The 26,774-nt window shown below is 38.3% G+C and overlaps 1 protein-coding gene across 1 annotated transcript; it reads right to left on the bottom strand.

Moving 5' to 3' along the window:
* Positions 1 to 374: 374 nt before the first annotated feature.
* Positions 375 to 26,405, bottom strand: LOC128508259 (CD209 antigen-like protein E). The gene is made up of 6 exons (XM_053479488.1): positions 26,174 to 26,405; positions 18,422 to 18,556; positions 1,754 to 1,987; positions 954 to 1,078; positions 619 to 719; positions 375 to 522 (listed from the first exon to the last, which is right to left on the bottom strand). The coding sequence occupies exons 1-6, from the start codon at positions 26,403 to 26,405 to the stop codon at positions 375 to 377; spliced, it is 975 nt and encodes a 324-aa protein (XP_053335463.1).
* Positions 26,406 to 26,774: the final 369 nt, after the last annotated feature.

Below are 26,774 nucleotides of genomic sequence, written 5' to 3'. Positions count from 1 at the left end.
TTATCTTTAGTTATATTTATTTATTTAATTTGGTGCAACACCTAAATTAGATTAGACTAAGTTAATCTGGCGGACATGTCGGCACACACACATGACTGTAAAGTCGTCCAAATGCAGTTAAATCCCAAATGAAACCCCACAGCTCTGGTGTTTGTACACGTCACTACTGTAGAATCTGTAGCGTTTCATAAACAAACCTGAATGAAAAATAATCTCTGAAAGATAAACAGGTGACACCGTGATGGTTACAGAGTTATTAACAGTAATGAGGATTTTACAGACACAACACACTCACACACACACACACACACACACACACACACACAGATACACATGTACATTCAATTTACTGCTTTTCATTCACACACAGCAGTTCAGTTAAAGATTTTCTTCTCACAGATCCAATTATACGGTTTATTACAGGGATATTCAGCCCAGTTCTTCACAGGATCAGATTTTATACCAGTTACAACACAACCTTCATGTCCTGCAGCACTGTTTGGTTCTTTATCTTCCCAGAACCTGAAGGAGAGAATCAGAGGATCTGCTGTGTTTCTCAGACTAATGAAGAGTCAGTAACTGTATCAGAAGTAAATTATTAGTTCAGTGATTTCTTACCCAGTGATCAGTGTTGTATCGTCCACCCACTTCCACTTGTTCTCTCTGTTACTCAGACCAATCCAAGCTTGTGCACCAGCCCGCAGTTTATTGACGAATTCCTGTCAGTGTTTGTAGTAAAAATGGAAGAATAAATAAGAGTCACACACACACACACACACACACACACACACACACACACACACACACACACACACTCGCGTACACACACAATCACACACATACTTACACACACACACACACACACACACACACACACACACACACTTGCGTACACATACACAATCACACTCTCAAACACACACCCACACACACACACACACACACACACACACCTGTTCCTCTCTGCTGGTTATGATCACCAGGTCTGCTCCTATCTTGCTGCAGTTCTCTCTGCTCTCAGTCCAGCTCTTCTTCTCAGTGATGATGATATAAACACTGGAGCTGAAATAATTCCATCCTGGAGTCAAAGATATATATTTTTTTTAAATAGGAGAAATACGACAACATTATTTTTGCCTCAACATTATTATTTTTACAGTATATTTGTAAGTCAGTATTTTTTTAACTCTAATGATAAATTTTTGATTTTTGATTTCCTGGTTTCATGAGAACAACAACAACAACAAGAACAGAAGCACAGACTACTACAGACTAGCTGCTACAGTATGGAGAAGTGATACCAGGAACAGACTTTCAACAGAAGTCTGAACATTAAGTTCAACATTAAATGTAATTATGAATGTTTACAATTATGTTCATTAATAATCATGTGACAGTTCTGCAGTAAAGTCTTACTCACCCAGTTTTTTAAATCTATCTCACCCTATTTTTGATTTCCTGGTTTCATGAGAACAACAAACTTAATTCTTTTGATTGTGTAAAGCTGCTTTGTGATGATGTAAATCGTTAAAAGCGCTATACAAATAAAATTGAATTGAACAACAACAACAACAACAACAGAAGCACAGACTACTACAGACTGTTACAGTATGGAGAAGTGATAACAGGAACAGACTTGTTTTAATGATGTTCAATTAATAAATTAATAAATGTCTATTAAATGTAATTATGAATGGTTACAATTATGTTCATTAATAATCATGTGACAGTTCTGCAGTAAAGTTTTACTCACCCAGTTTTGAAAACCTCTGGAGTTCAGCTCTCTCCCTCTGAAACTGGTCTCTCTTCCTCTGAAACTGGTCTTTGGCTACAGTCAGGTTGTTGTTGCTGGTCTGTAACTGGTTTTCTATCTTCAGGATGTGGTAATTGATCCACAGCACTGTGATGGCAGTCAGCAGGAGAACACACAGCAGCATCTCACACACTGCAGTCAGTCTGTACCACCTGCTACATGCAGTGTCTCCTCCTAATGGTACGTGGACACAGAGACGTCTTTATTTTCATTTTTTGAAATGTGTTTAACCAGAGTAAACTCACTGACGGACCGCGGCCCTGAACACATGTACATACTCATATTTGCAGTTATTCACATGTTAGTGGAATATTAATGTAAACATGTAAACACACCTAGTCTACAGGATCTGTCATGTGTTTACATGGATATTAATATTCCAGCTGATCAGAATGAGATTTTAACTGTAATAAGTGTGTGTGTGTGTGTGGGGGGGGGGGGGATAATAAAGATTATCTGTGTAAAGTCTTAATCTGATTTTTTCTCATTTGATGGAACAATATGAACAGTTTGACAGCAGAACATGATAATCAACATTTCTCATACTTTTAATAATTTTGCCAAATGTTTATTTTAAAACTGCTATTTAATTTAGAAGCATAAACTTCCATGTTTGGTGTAAAGCTAATTTCCATGTGTTGTGACGATTCAATCGTACCACTTTTACTTTCTTTCATGTGATCAGTGAAGATGTTTCTTGTGTAACACAGCGGCCCTGAGTGGTTGAAATGTGTTCAAAGGGTTTTTGGAGACCACTGAAGACAAAAAAGGACATTTACACTCTTATAGCACTGTGATGAAGACAAGAAATAATGATACAAAACTTAAAATATGCAATTTGTGTACAAGAGGCATGAGATTTGTGCTGTAGTGCTGTAGAGTCAAAACAATATAAACAGCTCCAGACACTATACACAGGCTATAAAAAAAGACAATAATAAGAAATAACATTTCCCTCAGTGCATTAAAATAATTTATCTATAAAACAATAAACATTCACTCCATCATTATCTCTAGTGCTTATCCAGGGTCACAGGAGGCCTGGAGCCCATACCAGGGGACTCGGGGCACGAGGCCGGGTACACCATGGACGGGGTGCCAATCAATCACAGGGCACACACACACACACACACACACACACACATAAGATTAATATCCTAATTTACACTCTCAGGACACCTTTAGCACAAATTCCTACATCAGTGTGTCATGGCACAGCGGTGATCAGTCTGTGGCACTGCTGAGGCGTTACTGAAGAACAAGGTGCTTTAACAGCTGTTTTCAACACGTCTGTATTGTTGGGTCGGGTCAGAACCATAACATACATCACATATTTCACTTGAATATTTCCATTTTATGTTTATTTTGTAGTAAAGTTTTCTCCAGACTATAATTCAGCTGGAGTTACTTCGCTATAAACGCTTTGTGGTCTGACCTCGGGTTTCAGTAGCCCTGAATTCACCATAGATGATGATGATGATCTACTGATACAGTCGGTGTGGAACAGTGTGATGACAGTATGACATAATTTAACTCTGCTAATTAAACTCATACTAGCTTCCTGCTGTCTTCTTCCTGCCTCTAAGGCTCTAAAACAAACCAAATTCTAACTTTATTAGTCACATACACAGTCATACACAGTATGATATGCAGTGAAAAGCTTAAAGACGACTGGAGCTGTACTGCTCAGAGCTGTGGCCCTGAATCCTCTCTGTTCTCTGCAGTGTTACTGTTACTGGATACACAGCTGATGCATTTACGTTTTTTCACACAAGTAACTACTGCTGCGTCCTCAGTGTTTAAAATACACACATAAATGTTAAGCAGGAGTGCGGAGCCTCTGGACTGAGTGTAGAGAGCCATGTGGGAGAACCACAGCGGGGCTGATCACATCTATTTAATGGATCTTGTTAAACATTGTACCTTACTTTCAGCTTTTTTAAAACCTGGTTTGTTCTGCATTTCCTCCTTAAAGTTTCCAATGAAACAAACAGATTCGCTATTCAGTGTTCGGAGGCCGGACATTACAAATACATAAATTATTTAAATACGCCATTTTTATAAACCCTATATACACTATTAGATACTATGACGGGAGAGTTATGTGACTGACTCGTTCAGGATTTCATTAGGTGTAAGTGAATACTCGTTATTTTGGAGATTTTTTTTATTTTATTTTGGAACTTTTATAAACTCTATTAATTTTGTATCCAGGTTTTTAATCTCCCTTTTCTTTCCCTCCTCAGCTAATTTTCTTTATTGTGTTTAATCATTGATTTATAAATTTAATCTTTAACACTGACTGGAAAATGTATCTATTCTATTTAAAGATTCTACACAGTGGCTTGTAGTTTAATAAAATAAGAAAAGAAAGAAAAACATTAGGACTTGTCTGTGTTCTTTACTTCTTCTTTCTGTTTAAGTTCTTCACTTGCAGCTGCATGTCATATTAATTGTGCTGCTTGTGATGTTACTATATATTTGCTACCACTAGATGTCAGTACAATCAGCCCTTAAATGAAACTTCATGAAATGAACCTTTGGGTGAAACTATTGGCTGGGAAGCCTTGACACCTAAATGAGGAACCCGGTCACAGAACAGACCAGAAGGCAGCAATGTATTATTTATTTAAAGATAAGTTCCTGAAACTGGAGAGATGGTCGGACTCATAAACTCAGACAATAAGGCAGGCGATGAAAACCAAGTTGTCCAGATTAACCGAGTGTGTCCAGGACATAAAAGATTGGATGACCAATAACTTTCTTTTACTAAATTAAGATAAGACAGAGATATTACTCATCGGCCCAAAAACCAGCACACAACAGCTTTCACAATTCAGCCTGCGTTTAGAAGGATGTACTGTTACTACCAGCTCGACAGTGAAAGACCTGGTTGTAATATTAGACAGTAACTTGTCCTTTGAAAATCATATTTCCAATATCACAAAAACAGCCTTTTTCCACCTTAGAAATATCGCCAAACTTAGGAGCATCTTATCCATATCTGATGCAGAAAAGCTAGTTCATGCATTCATGACCTCCAGACTGGACTATTGTAATGCATTATTAGGTGGTTGTCCTGCATCCTCAATATCAAGCTTCAGTTAGTCCAAAATGCAGCCACCAGCCGATCATATAACCCCAATATTATCATCCCTCATCTCAAGACAGTATGTGCAGCTATAGACATGCAGCTCTAAAAACTACTAGGACCGAGCATCTTAGCCAACTGATAGCAAGAAACCAAAACAATCCCAGGTTCTTATTTAGTACAGTAGCCCGCCTAACAAAACCTAAGATGCCTGCAGAGAGTACTCCACAACATTTTAGTAGTGAAGATTTTATGGACTTCTTTAATGAAAAAATCAATAGCATCAGGAAGAAAATAACGGAAGTTCAACCTCTAATAGCATCTCATGATCTAGTTCAGCCTAAAGTTTCACATTTAGTTTTTCAGTGCTTTACAGGTGTAGGACAGGAAGAGCTTTATAAACTTATCACTTAGCTAATTCAACAACGTGCCTGTTAGACCCAATCTTAACCATATTTTTGAAAGAAATGATGCATACGGTTGGAGAGCCACTTCTAAACATTATTAATTCTTTATTATATTTAGGTCACGTCCCTAAACCTTTCAAGTTGGCAGTTATTAAGCCGCTTTTTAAAAAATCTAATTTGGACGCAAATAAAATAACAAATTAAAGACCGATTTCAAACCTCCCCTTTATATAAAAAATATTAGAAAAAGTAGTATTAGCTCAAATATGCACATTTTTGCAGGAAAACAACATCCTTAAAGAATTTCAGTCAGGTTTCAGGCCCCATCATAGTACAGAAACTGCACTAGTTAAGATTGCAAACGACTTGTTTTTAGCTTCGGACCAAGGCTGCACCTCAATTCTAGTCTTGCTTGATCTTAGTGCTGCATTCGACACTATAGATCATAATATTCTCATAGATCGCTTACAAAATCACATAGGTATTCAGGGACAGGCATTAAAATGGTTTAGATCATACCTGTCTGATCGATACCATTTTGTAGATCTAAATGGAGAACTGTCTGGTGTAATGTCAGTGAAATATGGGGTCCCACAAGGGTCAGTTTTAGGACCTCTGCTGTTCTCAATATACATGCTTCCCCTGGGTAACATCATTAGAAGACATGGGATTAGTTTCCATTGTTATGCTGATGATACCCAATTATATATCTCAACAAAACCAGACGAAATACCTAAGTTGTCTAGATTAACCGAGTGTGTCCAGGACATAAAAGATTGGATGACCAATAACTTCCTTTTACTAAACTCAGACAAGACAGAGATATTACTCATCGGCCCAAAAACCAGCACACAACAGCTTTCACAATTCAGCCTGCGTTTAGAAGGATGTACTGTTACTACTAGCTCAACAGTAAAAGACCTGGGCGTAATATTAGACAGTAACTTGTCCTTTGAAAATCATATTTCCAATATCACAAAAACAGCCTTTTTCCATCTTAGAAATATCGCCAAACTTAGGAGCATCTTATCCATATCTGATGCAGAAAAGCTAGTTCATGCATTCATGACCTCCAGACTGGACTATTGTAATGCATTACTAGGTGGTTGTCCTGCATCCTCAATAAACAAGCTTCAGTTAGTCCAAAATGCAGCCGCTAGGGTTCTCACTAGATCCAGAAAATATGATCATATAACACCTATATTATCATCCCTGCACTGGCTACCTGTTCAGTTTAGAAATAATTACAAAATAGTATTACTTACATACAAGGCCTTAAATGGTTTAGCTCCCACATACCTGACCAGTCTTCTGATACGCTACAATCCACCACGTTCCGCTAATTCTCTCCTTCTGTTCTGTACTTTTCTTCCCATCCTGAGGCATCTGAACCCTGCGAGGTTTCTGAGGCATCCAGAGAAGGACCAGCTCCAGCTGGATTCTGCTTTATGATGGCTGGAGTTACACATGCTGCTCCTGTGCTCCCAATGATCCAGACCCCATCCAGGGCTGGACTGGGACAAAAAATCGGCCCGGGCATTTTGACTAGAGATCGGCCCACTAGGTATTATTGGCAAAGCCATAAAGCCTTTGAATGAAAACAAACGCTGTTCTGACAGCGATGTACACTGTCCTGTTGGTATATATGTATCAATCTAATAAACCTAAATCTACACCATCCTCCCTATTCTGGTATTCTAAACAGTACTTAGTGAAAAACAAAAGACTGCTTGGTCGAGTTAACCTCCTGAACTATCTACAACACATGGTGGAAACCTGAAATTAAGACAGATAAGACTAGAGGTGAGACATGATCATTAATGAGTATTAAAATTAATAAATTACAGATTTAGTGATATTTTCATAAACTATTTATTTACCACATCAACAAACAGCATGGCAGCACAAAATCTTTTTTTTAAACATGGCAACCTTTAAAAAGTGAAAGGAGACAGAGAAAGAAAGTTGAGAAAGAATAACACTTAATTGAATTTTTGATGCCATTTTACACACAGTACATGGCACAAGAACTGACAACACAACAAAACACAGAGATCACGATCGCTGGAGTGTCATCCAGAGACCTGGGCTGCCACAACCAGCTAAATCGTAACACAAATGCACAGAAATTAATTATTTTTTTTACAATAATTAAATAGATTCAACATCTTTCTTTGACATAATTTCAGACTGCACAGATGGTAAGCTTTCTGGGCTTACAGAGACTTAATATTTTTAGACTTAATATTTACTATAAATGATAATGGATTTCTATACATTTAACATCAAATGACCACTTTGGTTGTAAGATTCAGATAATTATTTAAAAGTTAGACATTTAAAATGAGAATAAGAAAGAAAAGTATTTCTTTGTGCCCCCCTTTCCTTGTAAATGCCCTACCTGGCCCCCTGGCAAAACTTTGCTAGACCCGCCCCTGCACAGTTACCAGCTGTCAGTTATGTAGAAAAGGATCCTGGTGTTATCTGTCTCTCAGAAACAGTTCATAACTTCCCTTCAACTCATTCATGTCACCTAAAAGATAAACCTGTTTCTCCATCACCTGTTTAACTCTGATGATTCAATAAGGACGTAAACCTACTGGTTTCACCTTTATGTTTCTCTCTCAACCGCGGTGAAGTTGGTTTTATATTGGACATTCGCCACACATTCAAGATTATCTCATCTGTTTATAAAGAAATAAATACCCCAAAACGACAATTCGCATATTTTCTTACTTTCTTAGTAGACAGAGAAGCTATTACAAATAAATGTATTTTTATATCCTCTCCTGTTACAGCCTGCTGGACTTAAATCTTTCAGAAACGCTGCTTACCGCCGCTTTATAGCGATGGAGTCACTAAGGGACCGTCTAAAAAGTGCATGACCAAGACCCAACCGTACAGAAGAATACAAAGTTACACAGAAATACCTCACAGGACATCAAACATATTACACTGTTAGGCTATAGTATGGATTTTTATATATTTATTTATTTGTTTGTTTAATTGATTAATAATTATTTTAAGGTACATTGTGAAACAAATGATTATACAGACAATTTCTGTGCCAAGAGATTTTGTTAAATGAGAGTCGGGTGGGTTTTATCATAAAAATAATAATAATAATAATTGGAAAGGTATGTATCAAAATGAATGCACTTTGGTACAGTCTAATATGAGTTGTAAAAAATGACAATTAAATGAAAAAAATTCAATAACTTTTTTGCTTTAGAAATTTGGCAATTAGAAAATGTAAAACCAACTGTACTATAATGCACTCTATCCTCGCTAATAACTACAACCCTTCCCTTTGCAATGATCAGTTTGATATTAATTCAGTTAATCTTTTTATTCATTTTTTGAAAAAAATTAATAAATAAAAATGAAATCAAACTGATAGAGTGGATTATAGTACAACTGGTTTTACATGTGTAATCCACATAACGAAAAAGCTATTAAACTTTATTTTTGTAATGTTTTGCGCTAAAATGCCTATACGAATTGCCCCTCCCCCCACATAACCTCTATCAAATATTATATTAGAACATAAATTAATAGGTTTATGATTTACAAATTGCACCAAACGAATTTGATTATAAAATAATCAATATAAAAAAAGATGTTGTATGGGTAAAAACTATATAAATTATATATGTATATTTTTATATTGCTTATTTATAATAAAAATTGCGTCGTGTAATTTTTCATCATAAACAATATTTATTTAGTGTAAACATTTTTGTATTACATGACAAACCCCTGCAAAATAAATGTTCCACAAAATAAACATTATATCAGAATTTGTATTACGTGTCTTAATTTTCGTGTATAATTTTTTCACGTGCCTAGGATTAATTATATTGGTAATAATATATTTGATAAAAATAATAATATGAATTTTTGGTTATGATGTCCTAATATATTTGATAGAGATTTTGTTGGGGGGGGGGGGTGCAATCCGTGACAGGGGGCATTTTAGCGCATAACACAACTTTACTGCTGTTCACCTCCATTGCTCAAATTCCCCCCCATCTTTGTCGGCGACAGCGAGTGACGTCACTCCCCACAGTATAGACCCGCCCCTGACGCTGATTAACAGGTTTCTGTGGGGGGGGGAGTTCTGCGAGAGGACAGGCCTGTCTGTGAGTGCTTTGGGACGGGGGAGGGGCCGGCGGCGGCAGCTGCTGTGGCAAGTTGAGAAGAGTCAGTACAGACACATCAGAGTCTCCAAAAGTCTCCAGTAACACAAGGAAAAGTCGCTAGATTTGTCGCTAGTCGCTTTTTTAAAAAATTGTCGCTAGAGGGATTTGAAAAGTCGCTAAATATAGCGACAAAGTCGCTAAGTTGGCAACACTGCGCCTGCCTCCCCTTTCACTCTTCAACCTGCGGCTGCTGGCCTCCATCACTTGCTAATTTTACTGAAGTGGAAGCTCCACTATAGCCACCAAACAACTGTGATATTTTAGCACATTTGGCAGCATCTGCCTGAAGGGCTAGTTTCTTTTTGGCCCTAATTTTTTTCGGCTCCTCCTGCTCCTTTGCGTTTTTTGTTCTCCATTTTTGTTCAGCAATGATATGTGATTGCTGAGCCGTTACAAGGGGGCGGGTGCATCTGACCTCCTCGGCTGTAATTGGTCCAGCCCAGAGTCGATCATGACCAATTGGCCAATCCGCCACCTTTAATAGTTTATAACGTTACAAAAAAAAAAAACATCGGCGGCCGGCCCACAAAAGACGAAAATCACCATCGGCCCACCGGGCAAATGCCCGGTATGCCCTATGGCCAGTCCAGCCATGACCCCATCTGCCCTCTGCACCTACTGACTCATCCCTGTGCTGAACTGGACTTCATGTCAATTTAAAGAACTTCTGTTATATTGAACTTTCAGCATAACACACATAATGTTATATCATCTCTATCTGTTATCACCCAAATGAGGATGGGTTCCCTGTTGAATCTGGTTCCTCTCAAGGTTTCTTCCTATTGCCATCTCAGGGAGTTTTCTCTTGCCACTGTCGCCGTCACCCTTAGCCAGAGACAATCTCATTATTATCTAGACACATTTTTCTCACACATACACACTTCCATAAATTTTCTTTTCAAATTTTCTTTTCATTTTTGTGAAGCTGCTTTGAGACATTGACCATTGTTAAATAAAAGCGCTATATAAATAAAATCGAATTGAATTGAATTGAACTAATTGGATGAGGGGCATAAGCCCTCAGTGGCTCCATCTAGTGGGGAAACGAAAACAATCTGAAACCTGAAAGCCTCATAGAAAACAGATAGCAAGTCCACTTGTATTTTCCTGCCTGAAGCCTAGAATGGACTCACACACTCCTGCACAGCTGTACCTCTCTACTCATCCTCTCTGTACTCACACAGTTTAGTGACTTTTGTTACCCGTTTCATTTCCTGTTACATTCTCTATAAATAAACACTATTAAACACTCTTTAAATTTAGGCCAGTCTGAGAGATTTCCACATCTGAACTTCAAAACATGTCTTATCAATGGGAAAAATTTAACACACATTATCACACCAGTGTAGTTCAATAATATTCATATCCAATTTTATATTGGTTGTAAATAACAATTAGAGAGAAGAAGAAAGATATTTTGAAGCTCTACATCAGTTACTTGTGTGTGACTCTGACCTTTGTATAGTACTGGAGATCCCTTTAAGAAACGTTTAAAACATACGATTAAAAATGAGTAATTGATTTGCAGTTACAGGTTAACTATAGACATCATGCAGTTAATCACAAATAAATATTAAAAAAGCTTTTAACAGCTACAATATTTAACATTTTAATAAGTGTGTTTGCAGGCATCTTGATAGACCCTCAGGTTTGTGAAGCAGAGCTGCAGTTCCTCTAATGTTTATTCTCGAAGTATTAACTTTAAAATATTTAAACTGTTCCAATACTTCTGCTCACCTAAAATTAGGTTGTGTGTAGATTCATAGGATCCTTTTAAGATTATTGAACCACACTGTGTGCTAATGTCTGTTATATGCATTTACAGTTTCCCCTTGTTTGTTTATATCCTGTTTATATTATTTTTTTCATGTTTTCAAAATTCCTATCAACATGGGACTGACAAATGAGCTTGCTTTAACCGCGTAGGTAAAAAGAAGGTCAGAAAGTAATGCTGTAATGTAACTGATTACTTTTTAATGACAGTTATTTTGTGATGTAATTAGTTATTTTAATAAGTAACGTCTCCCAACACTGACAATGACTAATACTGTCTGAGGCACTTCTGTCTCTATTATACCAATATATGTCTTCAACCTATTAACAGTGTAAAAGTTTTTAGTAACTAGTAACACAGTTGTGTATTACTTTTGCTTAAATAGTGTTTCGGCTATCTGTGTATTTTATGTGAATTTTCTCTCCATCACTTGATATTCATGTTTGTAGCTGCTGATTGATTCACAGCAGCCTATCAGAATGTAGAGCCGTAGTGTTGGCGTGGAACACGTTCAAATACAAGTGACAGGAGAAGCTTCTGACTAGTTACGTCAAAAAGTTTCAGAGTGGTGCTCATAAAAGAAGTAAGTACTTGGAACATACACGCACACACATGCACAGAGGCACACTGCACGCGCGCACACACACACACACACACACACACACACACACACCAGTGGCGGCCGGCCCATAGGGGGCGCTGGGGCACCGCCCTCCCTGAAAAGAGGGGCTAAAAATGTAAAATATATTTTTACAAATTAAGTTTTTTAATTCGGTTTACCCACCAGTATGTGCCTACATGCGATATGAATAACATATACAACATTTCCCACCTAGTGACATTCATTCACCAGTGAATTTCCACAGACAGACTTGTATCGTTTCTGTCATGGGGCGCTGAGAAAAAGCGCCCCTGAGTGCAGCCAAATAGCCCGTCATGTACTGTTGCTAGGGTAAATTAATAAATATGCGGCCATCAGTTTCTCAGAATTTTATGGTCTTGGGGCGCTGGAAATTCTGCCCCAAGCAGCAGAAAATACCGCGAGATTTAAGTTTTTTTCTTTTGAGGCGCGGCCAATCAGAGAGAGGCGTGGTCAATCAGAGTAATGATGGCGAACTTAACTTGTGTGAACCACTTTAAGATGCAACTTTGCTTGAAAGGTGATCCAGCTGATCATACCCTTTGATGTTGATTATTGTATTTGATACTCTCTTAAGCATGCATGGCGTATTATACAATGGAAATTTGTTCATTTACTTTATCTGTGAAACTGGTGATTTTGAGGAGGAGATTAAATCATTACTGTTAATTGTAATCATCGTCTGACTGTTGATTTTAATTCTTATATTGGACTAAGCAAAGAAATATTTTGTCACATCAGCCCCACCAGGAAAAATTTTCACCAGCCGCCAGTGACACACACACACACTCTCTTTTACCACTTCTGTCACAGACCCAGTTTTATTGAGAAACATATGTACTATAAATGTTTATGTAAATGTTTATGTATAAATATATTATGTAAATGTTAAAGTAATACTGTAAACTGGTATCAATAAATGACCTGCAGTGCTCCAGCATCTGTTAAAAAAGTGTTTTTTTAGAGTTCTTGCATATTAAAAAAATCATTACACTCACAACTACGTCTATAACACATCTAATGATGTACCGCAGCATTACCAAATGTGCTAAACAATATTTTCCTCTTTGGAGATTAAAACTTCAGGGGTTGTTTTTAAAAACAATTAAATAGCTCCAATCATCACTTTTTTTCCAGTCTGAGACTGATTAACTGGTATAATCTGTTTCTCTCTGTCCTCTTCATGTCCCTGTCTACTGTCAACTGTTCCAACATTCTGAAATACTTTTCTATTTACCACACTAGTAAAGAGTGTTTATCTGAGTTACTTTTGCTGGCCCAGATGAATGTTAAGCTTTCTCATCCCTATTTTTCCATTATCCAAGATTGATTGTACAGAGTGATACAGGATAATTCCACTAGACCACAACAACAACAACACCACCACAACAGTTGATTCCTAAAAGCTACTGGGAAATGTTACAGTAGAAACTTGGTTCACAAACTTAATTCGTTCCTAAGTTCTGGTCATGACCCAATTTGGTCGTGGACCGATTCAGTTATTTCCACAGGAATACATGTAAATAGAATTCATCTGTTCTCCATTACTATGAACTACATTGGAACGTTGGATTACGAGCATAATTCGTTCCGAAAGCATCTCGCATTCCAAAACACTCGTACATCAAGGCAGATTCTCCCATAAGAAATAATAGAAACTCAAATTATTCAGTCAACAGCTCAAATAAATAAATACATAAAAATAATGAATACAAAATATAAAGTAAAAATAAAACAAATTAACCTGCACTTTACCTTTAAAAAAAAATCCCGACAGATAAGTGTTTCCATTTATGAGTGCAGTCGCTATGTGTGAATGTGTGCGTGTGTGTGCGTGTGTGTGTGTGTATGTGTGTAAAGCTAAAGTAGGAGGAGAGGAGGAATCAGCCCCACCCCTCCTCTTATCTTACACAGTAACCCCTCCTCCTCTCTTATTTAAGTTTCACACACACACACACACACATTATTGGAAAGTTTTATCTGAAAAAATAACAAGGAACATCGCTAATAACTCTTGCATGAGCGACACACTAATGAAATCACTGCTATAAATAAAAATAAAACAAAAGAACCTGCACTTTACCTTTGAAAAGATTAGCGACAGAGCAGTGTTTCTATTAGAGAGAGAAAGAGAGTGTGTGTGTGTGTAAAGGTGGGAGAAGGAGGAATGTGTGAGCTTTGTGCTAGTCTTAGTGGGTTACACAATGCTATACCCAGAAGCCTCTTCACAAAATCCCAGCATGTAATAATGTGGTTTACTCCACCGTGGCATCTCCCATGTCAGAGTCCAAAAGAGATTCTGTCTGATCACGATCACACATCACACAAACTCTACGAATTAACTCCATTCATATTAGCGTGTACTCAGAGCTGGACCCCCCTATACATGCAATACAGGGTGTGTAAGGGTCTTGTGTAACACCTAAGAACTCGAAATAAATGATTAAAAGTTATGTTTACTCAGTAATGTGTGAATTAAAATATGTAATAATATAGAGAATAATAATAATAATAATAATAATACTAATCCTTCTCTCCTCTTAGACATTTGTAGCTTGTATTGCATCCTGAAGCTGAATAAATCTAGTAAAAATAGATTAACTGTATGTGGATAAAAGCGTATTTACAGATTTATTATTTTTATATCTTTGTAACATCATCCTCAATTACACCTGTTTATTGATATATAATTTAATAAAACGCTCTCTGGTCCGTCTGTTTCTTACAAGCTAAAGATGGGCAGGTTAGCAGCTAGCGACTAATGGCTAACCCAACCTTCTACAGCTCTTAGTTGTGTTTTAACTCTTTATAACTGAACACTGAGGCTGTTAACATGAATTAGCAACTAATAAATATAAACAAATAAACTGTTTATACTAAAAAAAAACTTTTCTCCACTTGTTTTGTTTGTCAGTAACACAAATTGGAAGACCTGCAGTAGAAGAGCTCCACCAGAGTGTTATTTATAGAGTAATATTTTTACATGCTTTAGTGTTTTTGGAGCATTTTCACATCATATATCACCTTCATCTTCAAAAATAAAAATGTAATAAATGCCAAGTAACCCGATAAGCTGATTAAAAGTACAATAAAAAAAGGAAAAAGTTTTTATTTTCCCTAAATAGAGAAGTGTGATTATAAGGACTAAACTAAGAGGAAGGCTCATATGCAGGAGCAGATTATAACCGACCGGCATCTCAGTCCGTCTACTGTCTTTTGTAAGTGTCCTTGGATCTATACTACAGTGTTTATGTGAGGACAGTTTAATTTGATTTACACATGCAAGTGTGTGTGAATGTGAGTGAGTGAGAGAGAGAGAGAGAGAGAGGGGGGGGGGGCAAGGCTGTAGTCATGAAGAGAGCTAAGAATAAAACACTATAGATTAGAAGGTGCCAGAGGAAGCATGAAGAGACCAATCTCACATGAACGACATCACTAAATCAGAAAAGCAAAGCAAGGTAAAAAAGGTACTGTTTTCCGTTCCCTCTAACAGTGTGTAAATTGTGTACTACACTGAATTACTAAACCTCTGACTTTCTAACACTTTTGCCCAAACAAACTTAATCATTCTGTACCTGAGTGTTGAGCTTCTCGTCGTGTCTTAGAGTCAGTGCCATGACCTTCACCACTGTCTGCCGCATTGTAGGAACCTCTCGGCATCTTATCCTGCACAGATCAACACCAAAACATCTTTAATCTACAATGCTGTGAAAAAGTATTTGCCTGACTTTCTTTCTTTTTTTTTTTTTTTGCATATTTCTCACACTTAAATGATTGAGATCATCAACCCAAATAAATACAAAATGCAATATTATTTATTAAGGGAAAATCAATCAACAAACCTACCTGTCCCGATGTGATTAATATGCAGTAAAATAAAAAAATAAAAAAAATAATTTTTTACAGCTGAGTACAGTATAAAAGTCCCACTAAAACATTTCTGTAGTCTCTGTACTCTGAACTAAATGTGCTACTGCCAGTAAATGAAGTTAGAGGAAGTTACACATCAGAGCCGCAACATCATCAGTCACTTCTTGTGTTCAAAGTGTGAAAACATTTAAACTGCAAAACTCACACATACCCCAACTGTACATGTTAAAGTGTAGCAGTTATATTAATACAAAATAATACTAGAATTGTTTTATAGTAATGTACACTGTAAACCCAAATAAGTTGGCAAAACTAAATAATTTTGAGGGAATTAGTTACATCGATTTTTTAAAAGTAATGATGTTTCCAGTTTTAAGTAAACAGAACTATAAGTTTTTGAGTTTGTTGTTATTGACAATCCGGTCCACACACAAGCTTGACACAGGTTTTACGTCAGATGGCCTTCCTGACAGAACCCTCCCATTTTATCCGGGCTTGGGACAGGCACTTCTTCCAGTTGTTGGGAATCGAACCCAGGCAAAAATCAAATAATTTATTTACAAGTTATACACTTTTCAGTAGTATATTATTATTATTGTTTCATATAATATCAAAGCTGTTAGACTGTTTGCCAAAAAAACAGATCACACAGATACCTTAAACATGACTGCCAGAATCAACCTGTTTGTAATTTAAAAATAAATCATAATAATAATATTAATAATAATAATAATAATAACAGTTAAATACAAAGAGCAACAACACAGCTACTAATCAATACATTTATTAACCAGCAAACCAATCACTAAAATTTTATTTTGCACACGACTGTAATAACATGCCACTGAGTGTTTTATTCCTGACTTAAACATTGTTTTGTTTTTTCAACACCCCATAAAGAGCTGCAAGTCAGACACTCACAAACCTCGAGACAGCGCAGACAGAGGAGAATGACATAGCTGTGAAAAACAAGGAGGGGGGGGTTATGGTAGGAGAGAGTGTTGACATATGAGTGTATGAGAGGAGAAGGATGACATCATCAATCGATTAACTAATAACAGACAGTTTTCTCTCACAATACGGCTCCTGTACCTGTTTATTCTGCTACCGTGAGAGTGGTGTACTGAGAGACAGTAAACACAGCGGATGCTGCCATGAAAAGAGTAAGACGGGCGAACTGAGAGTCACACACTCTGTAGAGAAACACAGTTTTACACAGTTAATTGGATCTGACAAACAGAGGTACTCTTGTACACTAAAGAGTGTTTAGTTCTTAATGTTTTTACTTCATCTCACTCTTCACATGTGGGTAGATGGAGGGGAAAGTTAATAGGTTGGATCACTGAAATGTGAAATTAATAGAAATATCAAACTTTTGATTACTAAATTGATTAAAATGTACAGTGTGACTTAACACATTACACACCATCATTAAAGCTCACACACTGTCTCCCAGCTTTAAGTAAACAGGAGGTCAGTTGTAGTTCATTGCTCCTGATTACTGTGGATCAGACCTGTGTCTCACTTTAGTGGACGCAGCGTTATTTGTGGTTAATAATACTTAGCTTCTATGGACAAAAGGGCTATTAGTTTCTGTCTCCCAGTTAAGAAAGAGACGAACTGCAGTAGCTTCCTGTGGTCGAGAGGGTAAAGCAACACAACACCATAGTGGAATATGAGGCGTGCGTTATTATACAAATGCCTTCAGCTTGAACTACAGTCAGAGTATCCTGGATGTGTTGTGCTGGATTACTATAATAAAAAATGTTCAGTAATAAAACAGAGCTGAAATAAACTGCAGTAATTCATCATCGTCTTGTTGCACAGAGACTGTAGTGTTTATACACCGTAGCTATAGCAGCATTTGTTTTAAATATTCCTGACAAAATGTAAATGTTAATAAACAAATGTTTATTACTTCTGTGAACACAATAATATTAACTAACCTCTGTCTGCTTTTTCTTCTTTATAATGAACAGATGTAACATCTGATGATCAGCAGGCAGGTGTGTGATGAAGCTGCTTCACTTCAGGATTCAGTAATTCATGCTTTTAAAATCATCATCCACATAATAATAAAATGTTCAGTAAACTTCTCAGTGTGAGTCTGGTAGTCACATGACTGTGTAAGGACTGTATAGAGGTGCATTAAGGCCTTCCTGTTTAAGTGTTGCTACATGCTGTCAGTTTCTCACTTGTGGTTTGTTTGCAGGTATAGAATTAATAAAAGAGGAAACAGGCTTTCAGTACAACAGCAACACATCCAGTCACTTACACACTGAGACTTCAGACAGACACCCTGAGTGTAGTTTTATCACTGATCTTCTCTCCTGGGGGTCAAGGAAACTAGACTTCCACAGTTTTTTCCCCAGACTATATGAGTCATTTTAATTGGAACAAAAATCTTTACCAGTCTTGTTTCAGATTTTTATGCCAAATGTCCTTCCTGACACAACGCAACTCTCCTACTGTATCCAGTGACTGGGGTTTGGACATTAGGAATTTACACAAGATAATCAAGTCCACAATTCAGTTGAACAAGATGTATGAATTTAGTGATCATGAATATTACTGGGATCCTATACGTTAGTGCAGATAATAATATATAATAAATTCTCCCTCACCGTGTCGGTCACTTTTGATGTAGTTAATCAAAAAGAAGGGCGGAGCTTCCAAACTCACAGAGATTCCAGACTGACGTGCAGAGCTGTGAGTGATGGAGACGTACAGATCCAGACTCTGACTCTCTTTACACTCGACTAGCGGGAAACAAACACAACATGGGGCTTAACCAAGCTTTAGACTTTTAACTTTATTTTAAACCGAGCTTTAGACTTTTAACTTTATTTTAAACCGAGCTTTAGACTTCCGACAGACAAAACGACTCTCTGACATGTTTCCGCTAAACTACACTGAACAACTTGAACCTGTAACTTTTTTCAGCCTCTGAGTCACTTTACACAGTATTTAATCTGGGAAAAGCAGAAGCTGCTTAGTCCTAAAGTATCTTTTATTCTCCGTGTCTGACCCTCGCCGTCTCTAATCGCCTCGCTTAGGGCCTGTCCACCCGGAGACGGGTTTCACTGTATACGTATACATTTTTTATCGTATTGGCGTTTCGTCCACACGGAACCGGCGTTTTAGGAGACTGAAACCGCTATTTTTTGAAACCGGGTCCCAGAGTGGATAAATCTAAAAACGACACCCTTGTGTTTTCGTGTGTACGGCCAATCCTTATATTTTGTGAAACGATGATGTCATTACATCACGTGTCGGCTGCGTCACACGTAACAGCAACAACAATAATGGCGGACTACATGATTGTGTTCGTGTTGCTACAAAGCCTACTAGCTTTATTACAGCAAAATCTATTGCTTCTATGCAACTGGTATGAGCAACAAGCGATAATGGACAACACCATCTTGGTTCGTATACAGCGCGCAAGGTTATGCGCATGCTCAAAGTCTTTTCCTCCGTGTATAGTGTATCTCTATGGCAGAACTACAGCGCCCCATACTAGTCTGGCATGTATACTACACCGTTTTTAGTGGTTTCGTGTGTACACAGATATTTCTTGAGACGACGCCGTGTTTACGCAATTTTTTTTTAGAATGAGGGAAAAAATGATCGGATAGGGAACGCACCGGCTTCGTGTGGACTAACCCTGAGAGTGGTCTTTGAGTGTCATGTGACCAATGAGTTTGCCCAGAATCTAAAGTTTGTGGATCCAAAGGTCTCGGGTTCGAATCTCGAGCATGACTTTTTTTTTTTTAATCCAAAAATCTACAAGTGTCACAAAACTTTAACATACTGCTTAATTAACTTTAACATGAGGTTAGGTTATTGTAAAAGTATTAGAAATGTTCGATTAGTATCAGAAATATTAAATGTTGCATGTTGTGTCACACAAAAAGTCAATTTGACTAATATAATCAAATTAATAATTAATAGATTAAACAGTGTATTTGACTTCTCCATGTGACTCTGACCTGCTTGAATGATCTGCAGGTTATTACTGTGACTGGAAAATAATGTGATGCAGTTCATGAAGGACACAAGCTGAGGCTAGATGTACAGGAGCTAGCGAGCTAAACGCTCATAATCAGGTTTATATTTCACCCACTTTGGCCGTGACTTTGCACGGTAGCGCGAGCACTTAGTTAACGAAAACCCTGAAGTGTTCATAAGTTAAGGAGTTTGGGGGCTTCAATACTCGCTAAGTTATAGTTTGGCTTCAGAGATGGACTAATGCTCATATACGAGTGTTATGTCGCTTAACTTATTTGTATGAAAAGTGCATTAAGTAAATTCTCAGTTAATTTAATGCAAATGTTAATACAGACAGACAGTGGCTAACGCTAAAAAAGACTGAAATAGCTTCTTCTTTAGCTTTGTTTGGGCCTATGAGTCACACACACACACACACACACACACACACAGACACACACAGACACACACACATCTCAAGAAAGGGTCCTGCTTGCCTCTCCTTGTTTCTTATTTACCCGTTTAAAGAATCTTAAACATTCACCCCAATTAAACTTCTTCTTGTCCAACATTCTGTCCTGGCCATGATCTTTATTAGCTGTCACTCACATTTGAATATGTGACAGGGAAAATGTACTCCTCTACATGGTGATAGGCTGCTATGTCATGGAGCCCATGTTGATTCCTTGTAAGCTGGATTCCTGATCCTTGTGGGCCCTGGGACATCAGCCGAGGTAAGCCTGTGCATTAAGGCAGCCTTGATAAGGGGGCATAATGATGGGATAGTCATGGCAGTGTTCGGCTCCATCACCTTTATTCAGATGGACCGTCTGATACTTATGGCCAAGCCAGATGGCTATAACTCGGCAAAGTTTGATTCTTCAGGGTTTTTGTTTTGAATCTTTTTAAGAAAATTTTGGGAGGGGGCTCTACCTGACACAGTTAGATGCTCCGCTGCTTACTCCGTTGGCTAGCTTTGGGAACAATGTTCACTTTTTTCATTGCCTGACTTCAATGATATGGTGCTTACCTCACTGTCTAGATTTGAGAATGTTATGTTGATACCACTACCCAGCTTCAGGGATACTGTACTGGTGCGGACATCTGGTTTGAAATACATCAAAACCTTTGAAAAACTTGCCACTATTCCCCATGTGCCATAGTGATACATGATAAAAGCTTCAAACTACAACTAGCAGTATTACCTTTTGCTGAGTACTGGTCATTGAACATTTATTTAGAAAGGGAGAGGCCAGGAGAGTGCACAGAGGACAGCCATAGTGGTCTGGTCTACTTTGTCATGTTTTCCAAACCATTGATCACTTAAATTAAAACTTACTCACACACTCATCATCTATACCACTTTATCCTGGGGAGCTGGAGCCCATTCCAGGAGACTTAGGGCATGAGGTGGGGTACACCCTGGATGGGGTGCCAATCCATCGCAGGGCACACACACATTCACACACTACAGGCAATTTGGGAATGCCAATCAGCATGATCTGCAGGTCTTACTACTGAGGAAGGAAATCGGAGAACCCAAAGGAAACACGCACGGGGAGAACACAGAGTAACAGAGTAATGTTTACGTAGAGAATAAAATACATATGGGCATGATGGGCAGGTGTCCACATATTTTTAGACATATAGTCATTTCAAACAGTAATTTTTTCTGCAGCTTCCTGCATTTCACTCTAATGAAGTTAATAATGAAAAACCAACACACAGGTTGCAATGGTCATGAAAAACCATAAAACACAAACTCCATAATTACAAACCCACAACACAGATCAGTCCTGAGGACTCTCAGATAAGGCGAAATTTACTGTTACAAAGTTTATATAAAATAAAAGTCCTGCCCCCTTTGCATGCCTGCGTGTGTGAGTGTGTGCATCAGTTGTGCATGTGGTTGTTGCTGTGAGCTATTTTTTCACATACAGTACTGACGTGTGAAAGAGAGCATGGTTAATGCTGATCTTAGATCAGTGGAACTTAAAAGTATCAGGCAAAAAAAAAAAAAAAAAAAAAAAAAACGTCTAACAGCTTTGTGGAATGACATTCTATTAAACAAAATGTAATGCCTTGGTGCAAAGCATACATAATTATAACACAATTGTAAAATTGCACATCTGAGGTATGCGTGAGTTTTGCAGCTCAAATGTCTTCACACTGACTATAAGCCACTGACATGTAACTTCCTCTAACTGCAGCAGCACATTTAATTCCCTCTACAGAGTACAGATGCTCAGCCTCGTCCACACAGGGACAGTCATTTAATGTTTTAGTGAGACTTTTATAGAGTAAAGATGTCTTGGTGTTCTCCTGAACAGGATGAGATGGTGAAAGTTATCTACAAGATTGCAGACAATGATGAAAGTCATGACCCTGACACAGAGGAGGAAGAAGCTGAGACGCGCCTAGAAGCTCAACACACAGGTACAGAATGTTTAAATTTGCTTGGGTGAAAGTGCTAGAAAATGCAGAGGTGCAGTAATTCAGTCTTTTATTACAGTGATGGAGATGATGGTGGAAATCTGTGAGAATGTAGACACTGTTAGAGGAAAACAAATGTTACTTGTTACTTAATTATTTCATTGTATTTGGCTCTGATCTCCCAGTCACAAGTCTCTGCACTCTGTAGTGGACCTACACACACACACACACACACACACACAGAGTGCTGCTGCTACTGACGTGCTCGTGTTTATTTACTGAAGTTTTCCCACAGGATTGCAGTAATTTCTAGACATGGACAAGTAGTGACTGTTTATGAAACAGGTTTTAACTGTAAGCAGCTGGTGTTGGATTTTTACTCCAGTTTTGAACTGAACATATTTGAGTTGAATCATTACTCTCCGGTATAATGTGCCGTGATATAAAGATATATAAAGACATGTGCATGCTCGGGCACTCTAATATTTCATTGGACCGTCTTTTGCTTTGATTACAACAGTGCTATCATTTCCATAACCCTTCTCATGCCAAACATTTTCAACGGGGTTAAGGTCTGAACTTTGTTGTGGCCAATCCAGGTATTAAGATGATGTCTCATGCACCCTGAACCACTCTTTCACAAGCCTGATGAATCCTGGCATCATCATCTTGTAATATAAAAAATAAAAAGTGCACACTATATTCAGGGTGAGCTCTGTCGCCTTGCACTTCCAGGGTCCAGGTTCAATTCCCGTCTCTGTGTGCATGGAAACTAAAAACAAGTTTCATGGAGTTGTGGGCATCATCCATGGCACACACATTCAAAATGCAAACGCTCTCATCCTCTCTCCAGTTTCTTTTTTTAGAAGTCATTTTGATGAGATTATGACAGTCCTACACAGCTCTATTATAGAGGCTTTAAACAGCTGTGATTGAAGCAGTCTGATTAGGATAACATCATGCAGCCAAGGCACACATCTCTAAGTTGTGTCTACTCTCTAAAAAATGATTCTGTGGCCTTGTTAATTTCACAGTTATAAAAAGGTTACGTTACCTTAATAAAATCTCTAAAAATCACATACATGATTGTTTAAATTAGACAAATCAAAATAAATGCCTAAAAAAACAACTATTGATTTAGTCTTAAATTTACACTATAATTTAAGTTTATTTCACAAATAGAATTTTACAAACTGAATTATATTTTTAACAGGCACTTAATATTTTTTTTTTGCATTTTAATCAAAATATTTGGTAATGGAGTAATTATACTGATTAGTTTTAAGAACTACAATTATCACTAATTCCAATTCAATATTCTTTATGTTTAACAACAAAAATATTGTTATATGGAAATATGGAAATATGGGGATTGGAGAAGCGAGTCAGGAAACGTTTCCCTCCACCAGCATCACATAGTGACCTGGCCACTATTCTGCAAGAAGAATGGCTTAAAATCCCTCTGGCCACTTTGCAGGACTTGTTTCTGTCATTCCCAAGACAAATTGATGCTGTATTGGCTGCAAAAGGAGGCCCTACACCATACTAATGAATTATTGTGGTCTAAAACCAGACGTTTCAGTCTCGTTGTCCAACCCCTCTATATGACATATGGAAATTGCAGGTAAAAATACTACTCTAAAAATAACACTCTGACGGAGCTCTTCTATTTGCGGTCTTCCAATTGTCATTACTAACAAACAAAACAAGTGGAGAAAAGGTGGTTTTCATTAGCAACAGTTTATTTTCTGATAATTTGAGTTGTTAATTCATGTTAACAGCCTCAGTGTTCAGTTTTTATAAAGTAAATATTAATATATATTTATATTTAATATATATAAAATTTATTTGTAATTATTTTCCTAATTTGTTTTCTTCCTAATTTAGCCGTGTCCAATTCCTCCCCGTCACTAGGAGCTCCCACATTAAGGCTTTAACAACCCTTCAGTCAGGACGGCCGAACCCTATCACGTGTTTCTCCAAACCACGTGATGTCACGGACCGCATTTATTTTTAAACTGCTCACTGATGCACTGTTAGGGGCAGGCATAACACACTTAGAGGACAGTGCTATCCTCCCCTTCTGCTTGCCTGAGTTCACAGACGCCCCTGATTGGTCCTAGAGCCGTAATTAATGTGAGAGCATTAAGTGCCTCCCATCCCACCCCGCTGAGAGAGCTCAGCCAATTTCACTCTCTCTACAGCACTTTACCACTGCACAACTCAGGGGCCAGTAAACATAGTTTTTATCATTTATTTTGAGCTTTTAGCTGTTTGTGCAGTTAAACTTTTATGGAGTCTTACGGCCATCACTTAATGCAAATAAGCTCGGTTAGGAATGAGCTTTACTAGTTCCAGCTGATCGACATATACAGATGATTAAGAAGTGTTTTCATAAATCTGGTCATAAACTTTACTGAGTTTGGCTCATGCAGTCATCATAGTGCAGAGGAAGAACAGGTGACATGATTCAGATCTGCAGGTAAGTTTGTTAAATACCAGCCCAAAGCTCATCACCGCATGTATTAGTGCAAAGGGAGGAGTTTTACAGTGATGGCTGGATAGAGTCACCGAGATGTTCTCCAGGTCACTGCTGAAGGGATTTGATTTTAATGAGGCTCTTGTGTCGGTTTCCAGAGCAGTGTGTTCTGCCGTAACAGTGCTGTGGATCAAATTCAGTGCATTGAGTGCAGAAAATAACCAGACCAGATACAACAGCATGACTAGAGAGAGAAAGATGAATATGTCCTCGCCTTCTTCCCTTTTAATGAAGACAAAAAGAGGGTCTACCTGACTTGCCTGAGTTGCTGACAGTATATTAAGTGTGTACGCAGGTCCATACATCAATTGACCAATTTTTTTTCCCATAAAATGACACAATCTTTTTAAACCTTTATTGCTCCATTTACAAGTTATTTTCTTTTATCGTTCTTTCAAAGTTAACAGAAAAAAAATAGGCAACAGTAAAATGCTCAGTTACAAAGTAAATATTAAATGAATATCTTTAGTATACCCATGTGTGAGACAGAATGCCCATCTGTGATGTACATCCTTGTATGCCGTTGCTGTGAGCTATTTTATTACATACTGATGTGTGAAAGAGAGCAGTGGTTAACACTGATCTTAGATCACTGGCTCTTTTGTGTTTCAACCTCACATTAAAGCTGCAGAAAAGCTTCTATAAAGAATTCCAGATCTACAGCAGAAACATGTCGACTAATTCATATGACAGAAATCAACAGTGCTGTAAATATGAGTTTATCTTAAAAGCAGCAGGTGAAAAGCCTAACAGGTTTTTTTAATATTATTTTTATAGATTTTATAGATCAGTGTAATTCTAAACGTAACATGAACTAGTTGAAGACTAGATGTTCCCAGATTTGGAGTTCCTGCAGACATTTCTGTGCAAAAGAGTTGGTATGGTTCACAGTTGTTATGGTACACAGAAAACACTTTGGGTTGTGTTGTCCCTTTACAGCGGTAAGAGTGAATCCTCTCCACACCAGGATGGATCACGACACCATGGTTGTGATAATTCCACTATAATTGTAAGGGTAAACCCCTAGAGGGCGCCAAAGCGCCCAAAGACTGTTTTGTTGATTTATGTTTGTAGTTTGTTTTAGGTTAAACTTTATTTCCCAGGCTGCACCTCGGTCAGGTGACGCAAGCATTCACCTGAACCGAGGAAAGTAATTATGCTAATTAAAAATAGCCTGACTAAAAGCCAGTCAGGCGTCTAGCTTTTGTTGCCGTAATTATGATTTATGTCGGTTGTGTTTCTGTTAAGGAGTTACATTAAAAGCGTCATACGTGCTCTAAAGAAAGAGCTATACTTTTGTTTTTGTGTAGTAAGCTTAATAAAAGCCTTTATTGAACCGCCAGCTCGCCTCTGCAGTTATGCCACATTCACCTTAAAACACACACGCCGATTGAGGAATCGTGACAGAAAGCTAAACCGTCGAAGTGGCATAGCGGAGGTCTCTCCCCCAGACGTTTTTTGGGGGGAGCTATCACCATCTCGCCCGAGCTGGCGGAGTGGCTGGACAACAGCGGGGAGGAAGGAGAGAGAGAATTGTGGCAGAGCTGGGACGACTGCAGGCTCGCCGAGCCGGTGGACTGGCTGGACGGCGGCGAGGAGCAGTGAGAGATAGAGGCGCGACAGAACTGGGAAGGCTGCAGGCTCGCCATTCGGCGGACGCCGTTTAAAGGTGAGGCAGCGGGGAGATACAAGGTCCCAAGCACCGACGAAGAGGCACGGGCCGAGGAGGTCTGGCATGACGGTGGCGAGGGACAAACAGGAGATGTCTACATGTTTCTGGCGCCGCAAAACGAGGAGCGCATTTGTGACCTGCGGGAGCAGGTGGTGCAGCTCCAAAAGCTGCTGGTCCAGGTTCGGGAGAGCCACGCTGTAGTCCCGGATGTTCTCCGTCTCTCTGATCTGGACGACGCGCTCTCGACGTGGAGGACTACGCGCCGCTGCTGCACGGCGACGAGGACGCGTTTCCTCCACCTCCGCCGTCTCTGCCCGACGTGGAGGACTACGTGCCGCTGCTGCAC

This window comes from Clarias gariepinus, chromosome 20 (assembly GCF_024256425.1).
Source record: "Clarias gariepinus isolate MV-2021 ecotype Netherlands chromosome 20, CGAR_prim_01v2, whole genome shotgun sequence".
Lineage (NCBI taxonomy): Eukaryota > Metazoa > Chordata > Actinopteri > Siluriformes > Clariidae > Clarias > Clarias gariepinus.
This window is presented reverse-complemented; position numbering and strand designations above follow the sequence as displayed.

Bases quoted from the DNA above. Each gene is read 5' to 3' on its own strand.
- LOC128508259 (XM_053479488.1), bottom strand. From the start codon at position 26,405: ATGGCGAGCCTGCAGCCTTCCCAGTTCTGTCGCGCCTCTATCTCTCAC. The intron at 18,557-26,173 runs GTTTAGCTTTCT...GTTTCCCGCTAG, and splicing joins TCCGCTATGCCACTTCGACG to TCGAGTGTAAAGAGAGTCAG. The intron at 523-618 runs GTAAGAAATCAC...TCTCTCCTTCAG, and splicing joins GATACAACACTGATCACTGG to GTTCTGGGAAGATAAAGAAC.